Source organism: Ceratocystis lukuohia, assembly GCF_044167205.1.
Source record: "Ceratocystis lukuohia strain C4212 chromosome Unknown Supercontig3_pilon, whole genome shotgun sequence".
Lineage (NCBI taxonomy): Eukaryota > Fungi > Ascomycota > Sordariomycetes > Microascales > Ceratocystidaceae > Ceratocystis > Ceratocystis lukuohia.
The window spans coordinates 1,874,374-1,889,519 of record NW_027263522.1 but is presented as its reverse complement, the minus strand read 5'-3'; the positions used below and the strand labels follow the sequence as shown (position 1 = coordinate 1,889,519).

Genomic DNA, 15,146 nt, shown 5'->3' with positions numbered 1-15,146 from the left:
TGGCCGCTGACCCCCTCTCTCGTCCATCACACTTTACGGCGCCATTGTGTAGTCCATCTCCGTCTGGTACCGCGAATAGTGCTCCGGTAGTACTGGTTGCTGGTGTTGGTTTTGTTGCTGTTGTGCTACTTGTCCTACACCCGCCACTGGGACATGGTTGCGAGTCGGCGTCACGGGTGATCGAACAGCATACAACTGTTCTTTAGGATGCATTCCCGGCGCAAATGATGCTCCGTCTGGTGTTATGGGCGGTGTTGGGTAGCCTTCGAAATTGTTGCGCACTCCGGGCTTAACATGTGGTGTCGCGCAAACAGTCTGCGCGTCCGTCATCTCACAGCTGACAGAAGCAGCGGTCTGGGCGGCGGCGTTAGCCTGTGACTGGGCTGAGGCCGCCGCTGCAGCTGCCGCCGCAGCGGCAGCAGCGTTGCGGCGGGAAATTTCGGCTTGGCGACGCATGAACTCAGCCAGAGTCTTAGACACGCGTGAGTAAGACGAGTTACTATACTTCTTGCCAAGCACGACTGACGGCTGTGCCAGATGGCGGAACAGTGTCATGTACGTGTCGTTCTCGGCCTGGCCCCATTCGCCATCATTGACCTCAGTCCGGCCCAGAATAGCACGAGCTAGGGCAAGCGAAGCACGGGCAAGTACTGATGGCTTGATTGACACAAAGTCACGGTGGTACAGGGCAACTTCGCAAAGGTAGGCCGTCATGTGCTCAACCTCCTTGTCGTCACGCTCCTCAGTCACCATGATCTGTGCGAAGAAGTCTACAGTAGGATGGCCAATAGTCCACTCGAGCGTGTTAAGCACGTGCATCTCCATCTGCGTAAACATCCCTGAGTCGTACAGACCGCAGCACATGCGGTTGAGCTCCGAGATCTGCGGCACCCGCTCCTTCTTGTCCGTGTACTTGGCGGCAATCAGCAGCGATGCACAGGCAACCAGCTGGTAATGGTTCTTATAGACAATACGCTTGGAGCAGTAGCGGTCGAGCAGGTTTATAGTTAGGAAGAGCGTCTCGGGCAGCAGGCGGAAAGCGTTGTGGGCCTCGATGATGAAGTCCATCAGAAATGGGCGCATAAACCATTGGATTTCACGTTGCATGTCGATTAAGTTGACGTCGGGGAGGGTTTCTTCCTGTTGGAGCTGTTAGTATCTTATTTGGCAACATGGCATAAGCTCAGACTGAAATGTCAACCGTAGCATGATGAAAATAAGAAGAGAAAATTCATACCTCCATGTGGCGAAGATGCTGCATGATATCCTCCATATACTCATCACTAGCCAGCCGAGACAGCTCGTTGGCCACCTGTTCTTGGCGATCCCACGCAATCATTTTGGCCTGTCTGCGGATATCCTCCCAGGAGCGACCAGCATGGTCGTCCGTCTCGAAAAACATCTCCTCGTCGGGTTGATAACCGTTGTAGGCCATGTTGCACGGAGAAATCGAGATAGAGAAGTGAGGAAAGAGTTGAGGAAAAATTCAACTTGAAAGTCTTATTGTTGACGGGTCGAATGGTTGGATTCGGCAACGCTAAGTCTATAAGTTTCTAGTCTTCTGTTTTTTTATTTCTCCTAAACAGGTCGGTTGCCGTAAGAGAACCAGGACGCTGCAACGGGCAACTGAAGTTGGTATATGCCTAGCGACGATGGAAAAACGCAAGATGCGCAAATAGGACAGGGTCGAAACTTTTGTGGTGCCTTTGGGGCAATGGGTATAAGAATCAAGGCGAAGAACGAAACAAAAAAAAAAAGTAGAAAAATAGAGAGATAATGGAGAAAAAATGAAGGGCGAAGAAATGTGACGACACAAAATTCAAAATGGATAAGTCGAGTCGAACAGACGGTTTTTTTTTCTTCAAGGGAGTAGATAAATCGAGAGATTGTGATGTGATTTTGGGCGGTGGTTGATAGGAGTTTGTTTAATGAGTGTAGATGGTTCGATTTGTTGATATTGTTGTCGATAAGAACTGAATCAAATCGAAATCCAAAGGAAACCAAGAAAATCAAGAAAATCAAAAAAGAAACGAAAAACGAATTAACTGATTAAGAATTAAAAGGAAAAGAGTGTGAGGGAATGAAGAAAACGTGGTGATGAGGCACGTAGAAAGAAACGAAGAAAAGAAAAAAGGAGAAGAGGAAATATCGCGACGTTCGAGGGGGAGAGAAAGGAGATCGCGAGTCCAGGTCGAATTTCGAATAGACCAGACTAACGGATCAGAACACGCAATATAACGGTTTATGAGAGGGTTAAAAGAAAATAAAAGAGTGACTGTGGGCTGGAGACTCGAAGAAGAAGTAAATCGACTCGAAGAACTGCTCAGCTTTCCCTGGACCAAGAAACAAGAAACCAACTGGATCGCAGTGGTTTTCGTAGGGAGGGAGTTGGAAGATGGTTAAATACCAGACGAAAGAGATCTAATAGGAGCACGCATAGCAGTCAGTTAAAAAAGACCCAGCCTATATGTACAATATTGAACGGCCCGCTTGCTATTACTATAGTCAAGGGGGGGGCCACCAGAGTTAGAGCACAACGCCGAGCGCCAGAGCACAGGAAAAAAAAAAAGCGACCAGGGCAGGGAGGAGGGATGCATGGCGTGGCGTGGATGAGTGGAGGGCAAGGGCCCAAGGGTCCAAGGGCCAGAGCCAAGGGCAGCCTACAAAGAGAGGGGAGCCAACAACCCAGCCAGCCAAACGAGCCAAGGGGCAGAGGAAAAAGAGAAGCACAGGAGGAGCCAAAAGGAGCCCAGGAGTGATGAGGAAGGGAGGTTGGCTTAGGGAGAAAATGAGAAATAGGATGCCAGACCTAGTCAATGCAGCTCAGTACAGCCCATCTCATCCCATCCATCCTCATCTAGAAAGTATTGTCCCAGAGCATCGCGCAAATATTTCCATTCAAGCAAAAGAAAGGAACTGCTTGATGATGTTTGTCTCTTGTCACATACCAGCAACATGGGAGAAAAAAGCCAAAAAAGAACTACCTCTTTAGCTGAGATGCCACAGGAAAAACGGGCTACCAGAGGAGCAAAAGAAAACAAGTAGGGCTCTCGGAGAAGCCGTCACAAGCAAGGCCAAAACTGAGAAACTCTTTCTAGTAATCCAGACTGACAACTTCTGTACTCACTGTAGCTCGTCTTTGCAGCTTTGTGAAGCGTGGGAAAACGGTCCGACAGGTACAAAGACAAGCAAGCAGACTCAGGGACAGACAAGTAGGCAAAAGCAGGCAAAGCAAGGCTCACGGACAATGAGGGCTTTTCCTGGGACACAAGAAGGGGGATGATGCAGCAAAGTACAGGCCAGGGAAACATGGTGATTGGCATCGATGCTTATCACAACTTTGAGAAACCAACTCTGGACAAAGTCATAATAGCCGTCACGACCTTCCATACAAAAAGGAAAAAAAATATATATATCCCAAAAAAGTTCAATCATTTTTCCGCTCTATTTTGACATCAAATGCCGAACGCTGTAAAGAAAAGGACGATCCAAAGGAATGTACCAAAAAAGAAAAGGAAGAGGAAAAAAAGCAGGGCGAGCACAGGCACACAGCACGGGCTCCAAGGGGGCATATACACACCTCTGGTTATGTAACGAAGAAAAAAAGTGACAGGCTGGTCACAGACAGAAGTGGTGTCAAAAAGGCGGACACGACAGGAATTCGATAGTATGGGTGGCAATGCAACGGAATTCGGTGACGAATAGAGTAGATCGGCCCGGGATCGTCGGCTAGAATAGATGAGAACGTATCGGAGCGGAAGAGATAGAATTCGGAGTAACAAGACGAATCGAAACAGAATCAAAAACACGGCTTTGTTTTTTTTGTTGTTTTTGTTTTTGTTTTTCGGTGGTGGGATTTGTCGAAAGTCCAGGGAAAGGAGGCGACAAAAAGAATGTGATGGATTGTGATGAAAAAAACAACGCTTTGAAGGGGGAAAAAATTGGAAGAAAAGTTCAAGAAATAACGGAGAAAAATGGAAGGAAAATTCAAAAGAGGATAATGAAGTTTGATTCCACTCCGTTTCTTTCTACTGAGAGTTTTCAGATCTCATGTCTCTTTCGGTATCCCAGGTACGGGTAGTTCCAATCAGTCAGGTAAGGTTAATAGGGAGATGAAGAGGTGGAGAGGCTGGGGCCCAAAGATCAATCAAGATTTGTGGCAAAGCCTGCAAGCGACGAGATGATTGAAGAGTTGGCGACGATGACGATGATATCAGCGGCTAATATGAGGGGGGCAGTGGGTGGGGGGGGATGATGGAGGGGTTCACGATGATATTGGCGACAGCAGCGACGGAGAGCGACGTCGGCCAAAGCGGGAACGAGAATGAGGGACAGTAAACAGAGAAACGAGAGAGAACCGAAAAAAAATAGAAAAAAAAGAACGACAGCTAGAAGGAAAAGAAGAAGAGGAGAAAGGGCAAGTCCAGAGGGGGATTGGGGGGTGGTGGACGAGCAATGACGAGGGGTTATGAAGCTTCAGGAAAAAAAAATAAGAGAAAAGAATTGGCGAGGGAAAAGAAAATAAGAGATATTATCGAGGCGAGGCTGGAAGGGGAGGTGCCAATCAGAGGGCGAGACTAGAGAGCAGCTAGAGAAATCTCACAAATATCACAAAAAAATACAGAAAAACGTAGAAAAATGCGGAAAATACAGAAAATAAATAAACGTGAAACGGAGAAATCATATTATGACAAAACCAACAGAAAAGGTCCTGCTATTACTTCTCTGGATATTAACTCTACCCGATCACCATCTGCCGTCACGGCCACTACAAAAATCTCAGCCTTGCCGAAATTTCCTCGTCATAACGCACGCTTTTCCCCTCTTGCCAGCCTTGCCAACTCGCAAAAATCACAGCCTCGTCATGTTGCGAAAGGACACTGGGAACAGAAGAATTAATATAATTCTGTTTGTCAATTTCCCATCTTCTTGCTGCCCTGTTCCACTACCGAAAACGGGCATCTTGGCCTTTCCAATCTAACAACAAGCCACAGTGAACAGGACGAGACAGGCAGACAGGCAGGTCCACCCCCCCCCCCCCCTCCACCCCCCCAGTCGCCACGGATCTATTCTGTGTAAGAGAACCTCGCTTCAATCTACTCTCTACGCATCCCATCTTCTCCTCTTCTCTCGCTCGCGAATTATCAAGTGACTGGAGACTATGCACACATCTGCCTGTCTGCATGTCAGCACCAAGAACCCCAGCTTCTCTTCTCTTTCTCCCTCTGATGCCTAGGCCTCCGCCTCCATGTTCGCCCGGCTTTGCCCTTTTTTTTTCCATCCAAGAAAATATCACAGTCGCGTTGCACTTGGATGCATGACCAATTATCGCAGAATCTCACACATTTGCTAAGACGGCCCTTCGTTGTCATCGCGTCGTCGTAACAGCAGTAGTGGGGCAGGGCACATGTCTCTTTATTTACAAAATACCAATCCGCTAAGCAGATTTCAGGTATGCTGTAAAATGTCAGATCATCCGAGTCCATTGCTGTGGACTGAGCTGAACCCAATGAGGGCAAGAAAACAACAAGACTGGAGGGGGGAGGCCTGTTTAGTGGCAGGTATAAACAACAACAAGCACGTAACCCCGCCTTTTTCTTGGCCCTGCCGCCTAGGAAACGGCGTCGGTTTTGTTTCGCGTTTCTTGTCTCTGGCTCTGTCTCTGTCTCTGGGCCCAGAGAAAGGGCCTTCTTCTTGTCTAGCCTGCCAATCACATCAAAAGAGGTAAAAGGCTCACCTTGGGAACGATGACGACAACAGCAATAAAGCCGTCATCCCATTCACTTACAGCCAACCATTGACCATAAACGAAAACAATATGCTAATCACATCGGCTAGGTAGAGAGAGGATTCACGCAGGTAATGGGGAATAAAGGGCGCTGCTCCTTCGTATCGGCACGAACCCGGCCAGCCTTTTGATTTTCAGAGCGCAATGTGACTGAGCTTGACTAGGACTAGCTTTTCTTTTTCGCAGGAACGGATTGCTATCCCCGCCAGCCAGCGGGTTGTGTTTTGTTCTCATTTCATCATTATGCTGCTACAGCTGCTACAAAGCCGCCAGATCTGCCAAGAAGCTGCCAAAGAACTCACTTCTGTGAGCTTAGCAGAGAGAAGAGGAAGCTTCAAGCCAAATGCGCTCCTTTATTGGCTGCTTCGGGCCTCAGGGGCTTACAGCGAATCAGAAGCGCCAAAGCTAAAAGGAAAGAAAGTGCGTGGCAAATGAAGGTAACAGACAAAAGATGTAGAATAAAAGGCCAGCTAGTGTTTTGGTCTTGTGTCTTTTCTTTCTCTCCAGAAAAAGCCTTTCATCTGTGTTATGATTCTTCTGGTGTGTTGTTGGTCTCTTAGCAACCAAGTAAGCCCCCCTCGCCAAAACACCAAACAAATACATCCAAACGAAGGTTACGGACGGCTTGAAAAAAATAGTAGCCACAGCCTGTAACCCTAGAGCCACCACTGAAAAAAAAATACAACTAAAATAGTCAACGTCTAACTATACCTTGTTCCCTGTACATGTCCGTTTATTCTGACAAAGGAACTATCCGCAAACCCTACGCCTCGCTCCTCAACGACAGCTCACGCCAGCAAAACCAGGAAAGACATTGGCGCAAAAAATGCATCAAAGGCAACAACAAAAACCAAAAATAAGAAAAGAGAGACTGCGGAAGAGACTAGACCGTTTCTTCCCTCACCGCAGTGGGTCTTCCGCTCCTACCACCGTTCTTGTGGTCATCTTTCGCTGACCCCATCGCTCATCTCATTCTTTGCTGTGCCCCACCCGTCTTCCCGACTCCACAGTTGCCCTAGCGATTCAGGTGTCATTTCGCACTGGAGTTTCGTCCTTTGTCTCTCGCTTTTCACGACCTTTGCCCCCCACTATGAAGATTTTTCTTCCTTCTTTTCTCTATTGTTTGTTCATTATTTCCTTCTTGAGTAGAGGTAGAACGTCATTGTGTACGTAAAAGAAAAAAAAAAGAAGAACACGGACGGACGGGAGGACCGAGAAGGGATGTACTAGTCGTTGGCAATAGACTTGACAGCAGGCTGTGATGTCAGAGGATAACGCAAGTGTTAGGCCCGTTGAGTCCCAAGCTTGAGCGAGTTGTCTACTTGATATATTGCTTGCTTGCATGCCTAGTATTTCGATGTTGTCGCAAACAGAGCCGCAGATGAACAAAGAGAGTCACGTGACTTTTGGGTCTTCATCTTCTAGAAGCATTCCACGCATTGTCTATTCTATCTAGGGAAAGAGTCTTCAACGAATCAGCGCCCGGAAAAAGAAAAGCGGTCAATTGAAAAATTAGGAACGAGCAATCCCGCTTAAAACATGAGTAGGAAGGTTTGATTGCAGATTTGCAGGGAGATTGCACGATCGAAATAAAAAGCAGGATAAATGGAGGAAAAATAAAATCATTTAACAACCGTCATAAAATTCCCAAACAGCAAGGTAGAGACTATGAAGGGAAGGAAGAGTCTGGTTTCCCTTGCAATGATGACAACAAGACAAAAATGGCCTTCGTCGGCACCCGACAGCTGCCACTCGCTACATACAGCTGGTGGCACTTGTAGGACTCCCCCTTTGAAAATTAAAATTGGGCTCTCAAACACTGTCTGTCACCCTGCATTTGCATATGCATCGCACCAAACGTTGCATTATTGCATTGTATCCCGTTAATTCAAGATCATTATTCAAAAAGTCCGAATTCTGCTACTATTTTCTTATTTTCTTGATATATATATATATATACTCTTATTTCAATTTTATTTATTCATTTTCATAATTTCCTGTTTAGTCTTTATCCACCAGTCATTCTCCCCTTGTACTTTTTCTACGTTATTCGCTCTACAAAAATTAAATCTTTTATTAGGCATTGTTCTATAATGCAATGCGGCTTGTACTGTATACTTAAAACTCGCTTGGAATCTTCACCTTGGCCTGTGTACTGTGTACACCCGCTTTCATTCGTCATAAATTTGCTAACTTGTCAGTCCAGCTTTAGCGCACACGGACACATAGCCAGAGGCTACAGTGGATGTGTTGTAGTTTAGCCCAAACGATATGATGTCGCCTGTTATAGGGGCACAGGGTTTATCTAGGGGATCTTCTTCGTAAACGCCCTTCGTCTTATTCTTCTCGTCCTCCCCCTTGTGATTCTTTATTAAGGAAGCGACCTTCCCTTCCTTTTCATCTCCTACTTTCCACCTTACTTGCCTTATTTCTCGCCTATTCGTTGTTTCTAATGCTTAAGAGCCGGCTGGAGAGAAGGCAAAAATAGAGGAAGGGGGGACGATATGTAGAGAGCGCTGACATGGCTGGGTTATAGCATTGAGGAAATTTACCGAAAGGAACTCTACTTTTTTGCTATTTCTCCGCGTCCTCCTGTATGGCCGCTTTTCGCCTTTTTTGTCGTTTGCCCCGTGTCAAATTGTGGTCGTTGCTGCATTGCTTGCTTTGCTTCATGTAAAAAAAAAACCTGTCACTTGTTTCATCACAAGCACGCTTAGTTAATACACACACATAAAGCATAGAACTAAAAGGGACCAGTGTCAAAACCACAATCTTTTATTCCTAGTAACGAGGCCTAGGCCCCCATCCGACCTATTGGAGCTCCAGGGGGGATAAGGGCTGTGCCGTACACTAGCATTCTATCTCTGGACATGTCAACCTTCTCTCCTATTCTACGTCCCTCTTACATTGTTCTTTTGTATCATGCGTACCCTAGTACTTCGCCGTCACTAGTGTGTTCATGAATGGTATGTTTGTATTTGGTAGCGCGTTGACATGTTAGTCTTGTCTTTTGTGTTGGAATATGAGATGTAGGGCCTGCCCGGCCGCCATGGTTGGTATCCGCTGGTTAATGTCTTTTTACTCTTTTATCTTGATTTTTCTTGCCCAGAGACACGCTAATATTGGCTGGCACCAAGTAGTTAATTTTACCTCCTTAGTAGTCGCCAGAAAATCTCGTAGCCTAAAGACATATCGTATCTTTTCCGCCTTGACGTCTTGGGCCGGCGACTTGCTCCCTCCTTTCCCTGTGTTCATGCAGAACACAAGTAACCACATCACCCTTCTGGGTATCTACATGCATATATCCACCTCTGTTCCCCTTCCCCGTGCCTGTACTTGTGCCTCTGTCTCGCTGCTCATCAAACAAACGCGCCAACTCTCCGAATGTATGTGTCCGTTCGAAGGAACAGACCCCCTCTTACGACCTGAGTATCCGACAACAGCGCAGCCACCCTGTTTAGAGTAGAGAAAAAAAAAACCTGCAGTCTAGCCTATACTGCATGAGATGGTGATGTGACACATAAACAGCACCTCGCCCAGCCCGGATATGGTGACAAGAGGTGCTGATGGTTACACAGTGTTTTCACTGAGGCTTGGATAGGGGCTACTACATGCATACATAGGTATACCATGTAGTCCACTGTCCCATTTTTGGGGTTGTTTTCACATACTGTTAATGGGTTAAATAACTGTTGCAATTCTACGGAAGTAACTGCATATACCGCATAGTACACCCATCCTCTCATCTAAGCTAGGCCCGATGGGCTAGGAGAGTCGTGGTTACACAAGGCATGGCTAAGGAGTACAGGCATGGCACAATATCTAGGAGCCAATACCACGAATATAATCACACATTAGAGCATTGCTTTGGATCTGGAGCTATACATTGCTTCTATGTGTGTCACACAGACCCAGTTGAGCATTACTAGGGCTTCTTTAGAACCTAGCATTGTTTAGATTTTGCCCTTCTCTTAAACAATCGAAGTACCGGGAGTAAGTCATAAAATCCCTACAGAATACGGCTACGAGTTTGCAGAAGCGCATGTGTACTCGCATAAGCATCTATGTTGGCCTCCTGTAGACTTACTCAATTTGGCAGTGTTCTACTATGGGCTGTCTCAGAAGCTGTCACTCCAGGGTTTGAGAAACAAACACTGACTCTGTACAATTTCAACAAGAAACACGGTCTTCGATCGCCCAAGACTATAGAAGACAGTGTACTCTAAGTGCTAAGCCTAATCTCTCGCTGCTTTCACATTCTGAGACTTGCGCCGTCTTCCAGCGTGTTCTCTTCATTCTAGATTTTCATTGTGTCGTTGGCATTATTAACCCTTTTACTAGGTTTAGTTAGGGTTGTAACTGACTGAAGTATGAGTTTAGAGATATGATTGGTTTTTCTTTGTCTCTCGACAGCCCAGCATGTAGATCAGCTGATCCAAATACAGTTCTCACAATAGGCCATTCATTCCTTGTTTTTTTCCTTTTGTTGTAATACGCAATTAAACTTTTTTTCTTTGCGTGTCCTCGTGACCTCTTTTCGGGCTTGTTCGTTATTGCCAACCAGCCTTTTAGAGGGAGGGAAAAAGGGCTTAGTTAGGGGGGGCGGGCATTGCATCAAAGCGGGCTCGGCCACCGCTTATTTGGCCTTGGTTTTTCGATGTTTGTTTGCCTCTTTGCCAGGTAACAAGGGCGCTGAAGGTGCAAATTCAGAGGACAGAAACAGCTGAGAAGAGAGGTACATACATAGCTGGCTGCCCCGCCTCAGGGGCTAGTCCCAGCCCAAGATTTCTTCGTTATTTTGTCCTTGGACGTCGTGGTAAGGGGAATTTGGGAAATCTGGGGTGGCTAGTTCCGAGGAGTATATGAGGGGGGGAGGGGGCTTCCAGGGTAAGGAAGGGATCAAGCCACAGCAAGAAAAGCTTGGCAGGAATGAAGGTGAATTTGTGATGAACAGTAATGAGTAGTATATATCGAACGCTTGCCCACACATCGTGGGACAAGTTGAGCTATTCGAAGTAGTCGAATTAGTATTTTGCTTATCTTTAGGATAGCCCTTTGTTTCCATTATCTCTTTTTGTTGCATTGATCACGTGCATCTTGCTGCTGCTGCTAACGCACCTTCCTTCTCCTTTCACATAGAGATACGACTCAAGATACTTCAATTTCTCACAAGGGTTTGAAGGATTGCAAACCCTGAAGAGCCTCTGTTTTTTCTACGTACATCTTCTCTGCAGTTCTTAGCGATCAGCTTTCAGGAAGACGAAGCTTAATTCTTTGAAAAAAAAGCAAAAAAAACCCAGAAAGAAAAAAGAAACGTGGCTTTCTGCTGAATATACTTTCTCCTTTGTGAGGGCCGTGTCTACAGAAAAAAAAACCACAACCTCTTAACTTCCGCCATTCTGCAACTTATCTTCTCATACTCGCCACGATGCTTCACTGGTGAGTTTTTCAAGACGGGTGCGATGCGATGTTTGATCTAGTTTGCGCAACGCCGAGCCCCCCCCAATTCCTGCCGGATTTTACGCATGCACTAACACGCTTGCTTCCAGGTACCAAGCTCGCCTGGCTGCCCGGCCGCTTTTGACGCAAGCCGTCACTACGTCTATCCTGTTTGCTACGGGTGATGCCACGGCGCAGCTGCTTGTGGAGCCAAAGAAGGAGGGCAAGAAGTATGATTTCGCGAGAACAGGCCGTATGGCGCTGTACGGAGGATGTAAGTAGCCAATCTGGACTCTTGACGGATGGGGTGCTGGGGTCGAGTGGCGGTGGTTGGTCCTGGTTGCTTTGCTCTGACACCCATCTGCTGCCACCCTTTCTTCCGCTCCAGCCCCAACCCCCAATTTTGCTTGACATGATATTTCCACCCGTTCTGTTACTAACTGGCAAACGCCAATATGTAGGTGTTTTCGGCCCTTGTGCTGCCACATGGTTCAAATTCCTCGCCAGGAATGTGGTGCTCAAGAACAAGAATGCCGAGACTCTTGCGCGTGTTGCTTGTGACCAGGGTCTCTTCGCGCCCGTCTTCATCGGCTTATTCCTTAGCAGCATGGCGGTGCTTGAGGGATCTGACCCGCAGGAGAAGCTGGCCAAGAGCTACAGTACGGCGCTCGTGAGCAATTACTACCTGTGGCCGGCCGTGCAGATGGTGAACTTCAAGTTCATGCCGCTGCAGCACCGTTTGCTGTTCACTAATGTTATTTCTATTGGCTGGAACAGTTACCTAAGCTACATCAACAGCCACAGCTGATGCTGATCTGTTGGCGATATCTTGGTGCTGATGAGTGGGAAGACCGCAAAAAATGCCTGAGAATGGCACATCAAGAAAAATGTAGATTTAAATATGTTACTATCTATAGTTAAAACAAGAAGAAGTGCATCTCGTGCAACTGTCACATGTCCAAACTTAGTAAACGATGATGAAACCAGGCCAAACTCTAATGGGGGAGGGAGGGGGTAAAGGGAGGGAAGGAGAAGCAATGATGTCAGAAGCTTGGGCGGCTGATGCCACAGAATGACAGAGCAAGTGTGGCTGACATTGGGTCTCTGGCACTCCGACTGGCGCCTTGAAACTTAGGCTAAGCCAAGCGCAGGGGCAAATTGTGGCTTGCGGTCTTTTTTTCTGCCGGCTCTGGTCGATCGGAAGTGACGGGCTAAAACCGGCTAAAGCGGTTTGAAGGCGGTGAGGGGAAATAGGACTTTGCCAGAGAAAGTTATCGAAAGCTGATAGATAGGATGGGACAACCTAAAAGATCTAAAAAAGATAGCCTGAGTGATAGTCAAGCGCCCTGAAAACTCAGGGATGTCCAGCCCCAGCCAGTAACCCAACTAAAACCTATGATGCCCCATTTATTACAGAATCCCACTTTATCGTCTCCACTACAGCCTTTCTCAACTTCTTTCTTTCTCCACTATCACGACTAATATTTCTTCTGCCTTGCTTTGTACGCCCCCACCAACTACCACTACCAAAACCTGACTTGGCAGGCTGAGCTGAAAGAGATTTTTGCTGCACTTGTTATTCCGGCTTGCTCTTTGCTGTTATTTTTTTTTTTTTTTTGCATATTATCTCCTCTAGTTTTCCTCTCTATACGCATCACAACATAAAACACTATGATACCGTCAGCAGTCCGACGCGTGGCTCTTGCCGCCGGTCCCTCACCGGCTTCGTCTAAGACTGTCGGAGGAACCATAGTCGGCTCTTGCTGGACGCTGCAGCAGCGTCGCATGTCTTCGTCAAAGCCGTCCAGCCCTGATGGCTCCAAGAGCTTGTCAGATGTGCACACATCGGCCTCATCTCGCTCGACCGGAGGCAAGGCGAGCGCTGAAAAGCGCAAACGCCGTGCCAAGGATGCTCTGGACAGAGATGATTCTTTCCGACATTTGCCATGTGTGCCGAGCACGCAGCACATGTCGCAAGAAGGTGAGTGAAGACGGCTTCTTTTTATAGATGAGCCTGCGCACCTGAAGGACACACTGCCAACTAACCGTCTTCTATGTCATTATTCATCTGTAGCTATCGGCCTGTCCACTTTCTTCTCACTACACCGTCCTATCTCGGTCACTCATAGCCTCCCTAAAACGGTCACCGAAGAAGCCTTTGCGGCCATCTTCTCCCCCAAGTCCAAGGCCGCCAAGGTCTCTGAGGTCATCTCCACCCTGTCATCGACTGTCGATAAGATCGAGGGTCCTATGGCCAAAATGGAAATATCGACCTCGCATCCGCACGATCACATGGAAGCTGCTCCTGACGGCGCTACTAAGATCGACGTCAAGTACCCTGACGGCCGTGAGTCTAGCATTTATGTGCAGCTAAATTCCATGGCCGGAAACTTCCTACCCTTCCAGCCCCCGCCGATACCTTCTCCTCAGTCTGCCGCCGAAGTCGCTGAGAATGCTACTTCTACTGGCCCTAACAACAACTCTGCTGCTGTTACTGCCGAAGTTGACGCTGCGCTGGAAACTGATGGTTCGCCCCAGCACCGCGTGTACAAGGCCATGTTCACTATCGAGGAGACCACCGAGCCCGATGGCCAGATCCGTGTTGTCGCTCATAGCCCCGAGATTATCAACGATGAGGCTGCTATAGATGGCCCTGCTATCACTGGAATGTCGCGTAGAGCACGCTTCGAGGATGCCATGAAGCGCCGCGCCCCCATGCATGCTATCAGCGTTAAGCGGCAACGGAAGCTCAAGATGAAGAAGAAGAAGTACAAGAAGTTCATGAAGCGTACCCGCAACCTGCGTCGCAAGCAGGATCGCCTGTAAGGGAAATAAACAAGTGAAAAAAAGAGAGGTGGAGTTGGAAGGCGAGATGATATGCTTGGCGGTATGGAGAGGGGGGTTTGCTCTAGCCGGCTTTCCCTTTCTTGTCTCTTATTTTCACTCTGCCTGCCTAGCTCTCTAGTCTCTATTTTCTCTGTTCCCTTTTCATTTTCTTTCGCCCTCCATTTTTCATGAACTTTTATTTCTTCGGTCACTTTTCTTGTTATTTTGCTTGTTTTTGCGCCGCTGATGAGGTGGAGCTGGTCTTTTCTTTCTGCATTAGATTGTGATGGGCATGCGCGTGAAAATTGCTCGTCTGTCTTGTGTGCTTGTTGTATGCATATGTGCGCTCAGAGGGAACGAGAGTTTGATTTCTTTTTTTCTTTTTTTCCTGCGTTCTTTTTGTTCTTACCCCTCTTTTGATATTATATCCCCCTCTCTCACCAATTGTTCCTTTTTTCTATTTTCTTTTTTATCCTTTCTTCTCAACAGTCAAACTGGCTTAGCCATGACTGGTATGTTCTGCATCCTGTACCTATAGATGATGTCTTGGCCAGTGTAGATGGATGAAGAAGGAGGGACAACATAGCGAGATATACATGTCATGTCATGGGGTGTCGTGTCAAAGAGTCCCTCTTGCCTCTTCCTGTTCTGCACAGAATCTGCCGTACACAATTGTCTTGAATTCACACTGTCTGTTTATAACTACCCCCTCTGCTATTTCTTGCGCTCACTTTTCCTTTGCGTAACATAACTTGAGAGACTTTGGATTTGCATTATATCTTCTTGTTTTCTTTGAGATACGTTGCTGTGGTTATTGCTGTCATTTTTTTTTTCTTTTGTCCTTCAAAGCCTAGTCTCTGGCCTGCTCTTAGGCTGGTAGATTGGTTTTCTTGCTCGGTTGCTTGTCCTTTGGCTTCCTCTCTTCTAGATAGTGATAACTTGTAACGCAAAGCTCTGTTTCTATAACTTCTACTGTTAAGTTGTGAGCGGTCGAGACTCACGTAGGACAATCCCTTGAGCATAGGCTATCACCTTTACTAAATACTAACTATAATGTGGATATCAATTAGGTGGAGCATCTTATCTTTGCTCA

The 15,146-nt window shown here is 47.0% G+C and overlaps 3 protein-coding genes across 3 annotated transcripts; 2 read left to right on the top strand and 1 right to left on the bottom strand.

Moving 5' to 3' along the window:
- Positions 1-33: 33 nt before the first annotated feature.
- HOO65_030502 (G1/S-specific cyclin Cln1) lies at positions 34-1,435 on the bottom strand (the record flags this gene model as incomplete). The annotated part of the gene is made up of 2 exons (XM_071002193.1): positions 34-1,140; positions 1,238-1,435. 2 exons carry the CDS (start codon positions 1,433-1,435, stop codon positions 34-36), a joined length of 1,305 nt encoding a protein of 434 aa, XP_070860181.1.
- A 9,781-nt stretch (positions 1,436-11,216) lies between these two features.
- On the top strand, positions 11,217-12,035 carry HOO65_030501 (Protein sym-1; the record flags this gene model as incomplete). Its single annotated transcript, XM_071002359.1, has 3 exons — positions 11,217-11,227; positions 11,269-11,501; positions 11,689-12,035. 3 exons carry the CDS (start codon positions 11,217-11,219, stop codon positions 12,033-12,035), a joined length of 591 nt encoding a protein of 196 aa, XP_070860180.1.
- An 863-nt stretch (positions 12,036-12,898) lies between these two features.
- On the top strand, positions 12,899-14,053 carry HOO65_030500 (mitochondrial 37S ribosomal protein mS38; the record flags this gene model as incomplete). Its single annotated transcript, XM_071002263.1, has 2 exons — positions 12,899-13,208; positions 13,302-14,053. The coding sequence occupies 2 exons, from the start codon at positions 12,899-12,901 to the stop codon at positions 14,051-14,053; spliced, it is 1,062 nt and encodes a 353-aa protein (XP_070860179.1).
- Positions 14,054-15,146: the final 1,093 nt, after the last annotated feature.